The sequence below is a fragment of the Hirundo rustica genome, chromosome Z (genome assembly GCF_015227805.2).
Source record: "Hirundo rustica isolate bHirRus1 chromosome Z, bHirRus1.pri.v3, whole genome shotgun sequence".
NCBI classification, from domain to species: Eukaryota; Metazoa; Chordata; class Aves; order Passeriformes; family Hirundinidae; genus Hirundo; species Hirundo rustica.
Window position 1 is genome coordinate 86758390 of NC_053488.1, and position 9770 is coordinate 86768159.

The following is a 9770-nucleotide window of genomic DNA, read 5'->3' on the forward strand; positions in this document are numbered from 1 at the left end:
AACACTGCCACACCTGGGTTTAATGACTGGGCTGTTATCAGAAGGCATCCACCCCCTCCCCCCTGGAGTAGGGGATAAGGGAGAAACATCTCTCCAACAGCTTTCAACAGATGAAATAGAATACACATTTTTTGGTTACATAACCCAAGACAGGATAACACAATAAATTCTCTTCACAGCTGGAATGTTGTATTTGTAAAAGGTATTCAGCCTTTTAAAAATCAGTATTTTGAGCAGGAATAACTGATTTCCAGTACTTTTGTGGTAACAAAGGATTAAACCTCAGCAGCAAATTCCTCCATTCTGCCTGAGCTACCCAAGAGCCAGGTAAAAGCAACTGCAGCAGTGAGACAAATTCAAGATGTGACCCTTCTATTTCTCAAGTGCCAGAACTCAGGTTTAGGCTGCTTGTGCCATGTATTGTAGGAATGAAATACCTTTCAGTTGGTATTCTAATGATTTGACTGATACTAATAAAAGTTGTAAAAACATAAGAAATATCACAAAGTCTTGTCATTTGGGGAAAAGAAAGGAAAACTGAGTGGGTGTTAAACCCTGCTGTGAGCAATAACGGCCAAATTCTGTCCTCAGTTATGTCAGGTAAATCAGGAACTACATGGAATTCACTGTAATTTGTATTAGAATAGATCAGAAGTAAAATCAATATTAATGTAAGGTGCTGCCATGCATTTCATGTGAGAAATGTTGAGCTACTACACAAGATATTTAATTTCTTTTATTGTAAACTTCTCTGAAAACATTAATTCTGACAATAAACAGAAAACAAAAAACTTTATGAAGGAAGAAAATGAGATTATATCAAAATTAAAATTGCTGAGTCAACCGGTGGCCAGGGTATCCTTCCCTCAGGTCCCATTCGTGTTTAAAATGTATTGATGGCTTAACGTAATTGAAATGGAGAAACTACAAGGAAAAAGTGGAAACAGGGGTATTTTCCCTGTGCTTAAAGGCCCCTCTAGTGGCTAAATCAAAAACTGACTCATATCTCAGTTCCACTCGTTCCTGGTACAAACCAAACAGCGTCACAGGAGAAAGCAAGCCAACATCAGCAATTTGAACTTGAAACGCGTCTCCACCGTGCATTTCTCTGATGATTTTGATCACCACGCTTCCTAGGTATGACCCCAAAACAGATGCTTGGACCACGGTGGCCCCTCTGAGCGTGCCCCGGGACGCGGTTGGGGTCTGTCCCCTTGGGGACAGGCTGTATGCAGTGGGGGGCTACGACGGCCACTCCTACCTGGACACCGTGGAGTCCTACGATGCTCAGAACAACGAGTGGACAGAGGTAACGGGGAGACAAGCAATGCCTCAGAAGTGATAGGGGCTCTTCCTGCAGCTGGGAATAATTCTGCCCAAATAACGGTGAAATTATCGCGGGTCTGGTGGAAAACGACGCGTCAGGATGCAGCAACGCTGTGGGTGGGCTTGAATAAAATACCAGTTTCCTCTCTTGTAAAATAACCACATGAAACTTTTCAGACTGAGGGGTGGAGGAAACACATGGGCAAGCAAAGCAGATTGCACAAATCACTTTGGGTTCAAAGCGCTTAAATTCACTGTTGGTAGATCTGGTGTGTTTGACAGCAATACACTCTTCTGGAGGCACCTTCAAACTCTCATATTTATGGCCCTCCCCACTGAGACCAAAAGGACATACCTGAACTGCCAAGATCCTTTTGCAGCCACGCAGCCCGTGGTTTTGGAGCACTGGATGTGAAGGCCTTTCGAACATGTCAAGGGAACAACACCAGGCTACACCTTTGTAACTCAAGGGCTGCTGAATTTTGCCAAAAAAACCCCCAAACTGCATTTTCATACCTTAGTTAAACCTAAAGTTTTCAGCATTACATCGGTTTGAATAAACAAATTACTTTTCTGTTAATCTGAAAGTAATTTCTTCTTGTCCTATCCATAGGATGCTGCTAAAAATGTTTCCTTTTTTTCTTTTCCTTTTTCCTTTCCCTTTCTAGGAAGTTCCTGTCAATATTGGCAGGGCTGGAGCATGTGTTGTCGTTGTGAAGTTGCCTTGAGGACTGTAAATTATTGTGAAACTGAACTGAGTAGAGCTTCAGAAGACAAGAAACATTTCCAGGAGCAGTACAGACTGCACACACCTCAGCAGCCCTCCCTTATGGACAGTATTTATCTCTGAGCCGTCACATTATTACAGCACAGAAGTGTCTTCCTGCATCACAAAAATCAGCAAAGTTTGCAGAATTGAATCACTTTATTATCCCTAATACATAAAACCTACCAAGTTTGTTTCAGTGTTTGAATGGTTCAGGTTTGTTACAGAAGTGTATCTGTTATTTATAAAATGCAGCAGTGAGAAATGTGTGTAAGATTTCAAAAACTTTTTTCCTTTCTATGTAGTTAAGAAAGCTAAAGTTTATTAAAAAGGCTTTTGTATTTCAAGTAAATGAAAATGATTATGAAACACCTCCAACAGGAAACTGCACAAAAAGAAATATTTGCTCATAAATATTACTGTCAACAGAATATTCTCTGCAGAAGAAACTTAGTTTCTATATTCAAGCATTAAACTCCTAAATTAATTTTTAAATCAAACAAGAGAAGCAGATAATTTATTATTTACCATCCAACACTGCTAGAACCATGACAGAATATCCATTTTTAGCAGTGTATTGAATTGAATAATGCAAGTTAAATCATAGTAGGCTTAAGGTACCTTTATGCTATTGTGTGCCAGTAGAAAGAAATCTCTTTTGTCAAAACATATTGCAAATATAATTTGCAATCATTTTCAGTGCATAGATATGCGATATTTTAATGCTGCTCTGTGTGTCAAGTTATTAATGGATTTCTCTTTGCCCACTAACCATCTGTCAGTATGTGTTAAACTAATCTGACTATTCTGGGGATTATAACCGTGCATTAAATTTTAAAACAATCATATAATTACATTCCTTGAATATAACTTACAAAATGAAATTTTTATATCATATTGATATGACAATCTTTGACCTCAGCTGAAGATCACCAGCTTTCTCTCATGTACAGTAAAATATGGTAGGGGATAAACCACACCCACTGTGTAACATTAGACACCATTTATAAACAGGTTTATGTTCTCTCTGGAATTAGTGGAATGATAAGAATCAAGAGCAAACAGGAAAAGAATCACCTGAAAACAGCACATGGCGTTCCACATGCATGATATTTCCTTTTCGTGTGCCAATTTCTACTGTTTTGCTTTAATTTCATTTTTTATAATTTCAAATGCTGAAATTGTATTCTAGAAAAAAAGAATGTATGTAAGATATTCTATGCTGTAAAGCACAATATTTGGTCAGTATCCACTTCAGTGTTTGTCAAGTTGTTGTTTTGTCAATATCAGAAAATTCAGGTTAGAGAAAAAAAAAAAAAAAAAAAAATCTCTGAATGTGTAGGCTAACTTTCCTGATGGAATACTGTAGTTTCAAGTTTTAGCAATATGCTATTAAAAAAAAAAAAAAAAAAAAAAAAAAAAAATTAAACCTATTGAATGTCTCTAAAGAAAAAAACCTCAAAAGCATATTTATAAAAAGAACATTTTTAACTTTAAAAATCAATTATGTTTATATATAGCATGCTACATTCAAATAAACATTACTTTCTCTGCTAAGAAAATTTGGATTATATTTTAACATCTTTATGGTTTTTATTTTACGTCCTTTCAAAAACAGAAGACACAGAAGCCTCAATCTCATTTTTGTACTCTGAGAGAACAAAAGATGCACAAAACCCCCCTGCCATAGGAATGGGGAACAAACCCTAAACCAGCTCGTGGGTTTCAGAAGACACATCAGAAGAAGTAAACATTTTAGTTTCCAGCAGATCAATAATCTGAAGCAAACACAAGGGTCCAAGCACAGGGAATCTGCCCAGAGACACACTGGGGACCGGTGGGTGGATGTTGTTCCTCTCTCCCTGCCCCATAGGGAAGCTGTCTGACCACCGACCCAGATCATCTTCTTCCAGAAAACACTAACTTCTAAACATTAATAATAAAATTTCCAACATTCCCCCCCACCCCCCCCTTTACTCTTTGTCATCCTACTTTAGTCCTGCAAGAGCCATGTGCAGTGTTTTGTACAAAGGAGAGGGTCATTTCTGCTTTTCACTCAGGCTCTAAATCATGCTCTTCTAAAACAGCACACCACTGCTCCCAGTAAAACCTGGACAGGCTCATATTTTACTTTTTTTAATTTGTTTGGAAAACACTGGTATTGAATGCTCTTTTTTAAAACTCCAGCATAAAAATGACACAGACCATGTGCAACAGATGCCAACGTATGCAAGAAGCAAATCAGGACAGACTCTGACAATGCCCGTGGGCCTGACCCACTGAGCCTTTGCGGGGAATTTGAAGTTTTCTTGGGAAAAAAGAAAGCAGAAGCCTCAAGTGAGAGAAAGAAGCCATGGCTCCCGAGCCAATAGAGAGATTTATAAATATAAACCCACCTCCAAAAACCTGTTCAAGTCTATAGTACCTTAATCCAAACACACGGGATCTTTGAGAGATGACAAAGAACTCCCCTGCCTTTGTCCCCTCCTCAGCTTGCAAATTTTATTAAATCCTCTATCAGTAAACATGACATGAAACACTTAGGGAAAACACTTAGATGTAAACAATCCCCTTAAATATCTCTTGAAATACACACTGCCATTTCTGTAATTTAATAAAGGCTCAGAAAGAGTATTAGAAGACTTCCTCTATTTCTTTACAGCTCTCTAAAGAAGTCATGTCATGAGGTTTGCTTATGTAAAAAATAACACCAGGCAGAAAAAAACCTGTAAGATTTTAGCTTGCAGAAAGCTAAATTTATCAGTTTAATAAATCCAGTAGCTCTTGTTAGCATGAGCCACAATCTCTGAGTATTTGCATGTGTGTGCTATGAGATGAGATGGTCCCATTTCTATGGCAAGGCTACAGTAACAAGCGCATTTCTTCAATTTTAAGTTTAAGGCTGCATCTTGTTATAGAAACAACACCAAGATAAATACAGGTATGGGGAAAAGGGAAAGGATGGGAAAGGTATTTTGGTTTTGGTACTGAACTTTAAGGGTTTTGTTTTGGTTTCTCCATATTATTTGTACAGAAGTGAAAAACCATGTGAAAGGAAACCAGCACTCCACAAAAGGAAATTGGGCTCTCAACAGGAAGGTGGCAGGAGAGAAAGCAAGAAGATTTGAAGGTTTGGGTGATAATCTCTACCTGAGCTGCTGCAGCAATGGTACTTTATGTTAATATAATGTATGGGGAGCAGGGACACCACTTACCCTTGAAATCAGTGCTGGGAAAGGCTGAAGATGCAGCTTAACCATGTCTCTGTCCAGTAGGAGATCTTTAGGCCAAGAGCATAAGCCCAGGAAAGTCCCTCCCATGACTTTAGCAGTGATACTTTGAATAAAGCAGTATTAGAGCTATTTACAGCTGTCACAATAAAAATAAATTATTTTCCCGATAGCATATAATTTTTAATTTCTTGCACAACACAGCTACGCTAAAACACAGTCTCGATTGATCAGTACTGGATGTCTTCAAATTGTACAAACCAAGGAGTGAACAGCCTACATTCAAAGCTCATAGGAACTTGGTAAGGATTTATTCAATCCAGGCAGTAACACGAGACTTTTTCCTTGACAGAGTCACACATACTGCATTTTCCATGTAGGATATTTCGGTGCAAATTTCCTTAGAGTCGCTTGATGTTGACCCATGAATTTTTCACTCAGGGCAAACATGAAACTTTTAGATCAAATTCTTAATAATGAGTCCTCTTCCTCAGCAGGGTGGATAAAAGTTTTCTCATCTCCCAGTCCTTACAAAGTCTTGAACCCTGGGGGTCTGAGCGAGACTGGAGCTCAGCTGAGGCTCGGTTTGCCATTCAGGCTCTGCTCAGAAGATGGTGCTACGTGACAACGTTTGGAAAATCCTGCTTCTGTCTGAGAGAACACAAGGCTACCTTGTTGTAATATTTATCCTTGAAATATAAATCCGCTCTTTAATACTCTCAAGAGCCTCCTCCATTTGTTAGTGGAACTGCCTTACGGACACGCTCCCCATACGCACACACAGACACTTCTGAGCTCCTCAAGAAAATTTGGAAGCAAGTTTACAGAGTTGCAGTAAAGCCCCTTTTGCAAATATTCCCAAAGCACAGGCTGGTATTGCTGCCTTGGTGCCTGTCCTGGGTTTTGGCACATGGGAGATCAAAAATTGTTTGTGCTTGATGTTGCCGAGCTCAAATCATGGAACCCATTTGTTTGGCTGCAAAGACTCGGGATGAGAAACCAATGATGTCAGCAGAGGGATGGAGAGAAGGATCTTTTTTGGCCCATTATGCCATCAACCAGCCAGCTGGCCCCCAGCACCCTCCCCTGACTTCATCCAGACATTTTTAAGCTGCAGTTCCTGATGTGGGGTAAAACCATCCAGCTCTGCTGTTTAGAAAATGCACATGACACATCCATAGGTGTTAAATCCATAAATAAGATATAAAATGGTTATTGCCCTGTTCCCCCCATTTTCCTTACTAGGACAGTCACGAAACAAAGCCAGAGGTGAACACAATGCGCTTAACATGAAAGATCAGGAAACTTCATACAGTTCTGACATTTCTTTTTACAGGGGATAAAACAGGGGATAATCATTCCTCTGCAGCAGGGAACAGGGACTGCTCCCAGATATTGGATGCAAGTTTTCCAGCATTCAGCAGTCTCATTTCACCTCACCTCTCTGTAAACACAGAGCTGCAACTTGCTTTTATATGTATTTCTCCCTGTCACCTCAAATTAATAGACAATTCAATGATACTACTTCCATAATTCAGAAAGAGGTTCTGAAGCAAAACATTAAACAAGGACACTTTATGAATTATTTCTCACTGAAAATAGAGACCAATTTACAATCAGCTTTATACCATTTATAAGACAGCTCTAAATAAAAACAATAATTTAAAAAATGTTGGGGAAAGTGGAGTGTTAGAGCACTTGAAATTGACCCTTTCCTCTGCTATACTTTAATCAAAGGGCAACTACTCCTGACTTCTGTCAGCTCAAGGTAATTCTGAGCTCAGAGACATTTGGTTATGCCCAGTAGAGAAGCTAAACCACCACAAACATATAAATAACCTGTTATGAAGCACCACTATTACATGGCAAAATTTGCTTTCGTTGTTTCAGGACACCTACCCGTCACCAAAGACATTTCCGCAATAATTACAAAGGTGGAGCAAAGGAAACTCCGTAAGAAAAAACTCTTTATTTCTGTGACACCAGCAGCAGAGATGGAAAGAGGGACAAAAGCCCAAACAGATTAATTGGCTCAGCTTCCCAAACTCTTCAGTGTCCAGCTTGTCCTTTTTAATATCCAGAGCTAATATTTGGATGCAGCTGTTTACATAACAAGTCTCAGTGGCTCTTTCCCCTGCCTCCCTCTCCCCACTGAACAGGAGATTTCCTCCAAAAAGCTTGGAAATATCACATCCCTAGAGGCTGCTCTGTGTACTACTTATCTTCCATTCTCACAGCCTCCTTAAAAACAAATATCCTGCCCCCAAATCCTCCAAACTTCTACGTACCAAAGGCTTTCCTGCCTTTGAGATTCTCCTCCTGAAGCTCAGGGTTTATCTGACAGTGCTCATGTGTAAGGTCAGGCACGAGAAAATAATGCCAATTGTCACAAAACCACTCCAAGTGGGAGCAGTTTTAATTTCAAGCATTCAAATCTAAGCAAATCTTTCTCAAAATAAAGATAAAATCAGCACTTCTAGATGAAAAAATAAAAGTCTATGTACAGCTACTGAACAACTGATGGTAATTGAAAAATCCCATTCTGCCCAAGGCATCTCTGATAAGAATTGATTATCAAAGACCTCATTAGTTTCTTTCTCTCTACAGTGTTTGTGCTGAACAATAGTAAATAAAAAGTCTTGTGATGATTGTGTCTTTACAACCTTAAGTATTGCATGATGCTCAGAAAAACATGTGCTTGTCTGATTCAGTTGGGCAAAACAGTGTGCCATATAAAGAAAAATTCATTTTAATCACACTCAGTAATCAGATTCTTTTGTGGGAAAAGGGGCCTGCAGCTGCTAGATGGAATCAAACACGCTGCAAGAATAAAGAAAAAAAATCACTATGGCATGTTCTTCCTTGTACACACTTCATTAACAATATCCTGCAAAACTGGGAAAGATTGGAGAGAAGAGGTCAAAAGCCAAAAGAGACACTACAGAGCAGGAAAAATACCCAAAAAGTAATTCCTCTGAGGAACCTGTCAAACTTAATTTGATCCTTAGAATACAATAAAATACAACATAAAAAAATCTCATTTGATGCTTTACTACAAGAAGTAAAAAGGGCCATGAAGCAAAGCAGGAGCAATGAAGCTCCAAGTGTATACAAGAGCATTTATTACAGATTTGTTTCCTGTTTTCTTCTTTCCAACAACATAATTGTCAGATCAGAAAGCAACATTTTATTTGGAATCAGTTTCACTCTATACTTAATAACTCAGAACTGAAAATTGTATATAAATTCACATTTCAATTTTCTAGCACGCAGACATAGTAATGGAGTTAAAAATTCATGGTGATTAAAGAGGTTTTTATTTCCTTTAGCATTAGAAAATTGAAGGGCCTTTTAAAAAGGTTAAAAGTCAACAAAATCTAAAATGTGATGTTCTTTTCTCAAATTTAAACCATCAACATCTGTGACTTTTTTTTTTGTTTCATATCTCCTTGTATTTCTTCTTTTTTTTCATGGTCAAGACTCTTTTACTTAATTTAATTTTTTAATTTTCTCCACTAGGTTGTCATCATAAAACCCTTATAATTCTCTTGTAACTATTCAGTTTATTCAGCCCTCCAGAGACAGATATAATGCAAAGTCCACTACACTGTTGGCATCTTCTCATAAAAATACTGTAGCTACAGATGAAAATGAAATTTTGCTAATGTGGTTTCAGGAATATTGTTTAGAAACTTATTTGATAATTCTCATTATCTTGAATGGCTTATAGTCCCCTAATTTATTTACATAGCTCATTGTTGTAGTTATTTAAAATGCAGAGCTACAGGTTTTATTCTCAAATTCTCATTTGAGAACAGACACGTTGTAAGTGTTTACAAAGAATTTTGTAGAATAGTGCTTGGACATTGATCGATAATTGCAAATAATAAGCTCTTGATCTGAGCATGCAAATAACTTATATTTCAGATAAAAGCATTTTTTTTATACTTTTGTATTGACAGAGTCAGGATATGAGAGGACACTGCAAGAATCTAAAAGTGATCTGGAAATTGAAATATAATTTCTGTACAGAGTATTAAAAGCTTCTTTTCTCCACTGTTAAAAGCTCATTTGCTCTTCTGTGATGAAGTGTTAAATAAACTGAGTTCAAGCTGTACAATTCATGGAGGAATAAATCTTTATAAACTACATCAGACCATGCCTTACCCTTACGATATACAGGTTTTATTTTCTATGTCCCATGACCTATAAGAAGTCCAGATGCACTTCATAAAACAATAACTTCATTTTAAAATGAAGCAGACACCCATATTAATGTGGTCACATCGCTGGAGTGTTAAATAAGGAATATCGAAATAATTTATTTCTCATTTTTCCAGAGCACAATCCAAGAAGGAGAGGGAGCTAAAGAAGCTGTGTGGGCAGGTGGGGGGTCAATCTCTTCTCCTAGGTAAGAAGTGAGAGGATAAGAGGAAGAGAAAACTGAA

General features: G+C 38.0%; 1 protein-coding gene across 2 annotated transcripts in view; it reads left to right on the forward strand.

Annotated features, from left to right (window-relative positions):
• The window catches only part of KLHL4 (kelch like family member 4), an 80228-nt gene extending 76574 nt beyond the window's left edge, over nucleotides 1-3654 (forward strand). For both annotated transcript variants that reach the window (XM_040089931.2, XM_040089930.2), the window contains exons 10-11: nucleotides 1138-1309; nucleotides 1995-3654. In XM_040089931.2, the coding sequence (XP_039945865.1) occupies nucleotides 1138-1309; nucleotides 1995-2054 (232 nt within the window). In that variant the 3' untranslated portion in view covers nucleotides 2055-3654. The remainder of the gene's footprint in view (nucleotides 1-1137; nucleotides 1310-1994) is intronic.
• The last annotated feature ends 6116 nt before the right edge of the window (nucleotides 3655-9770 follow it).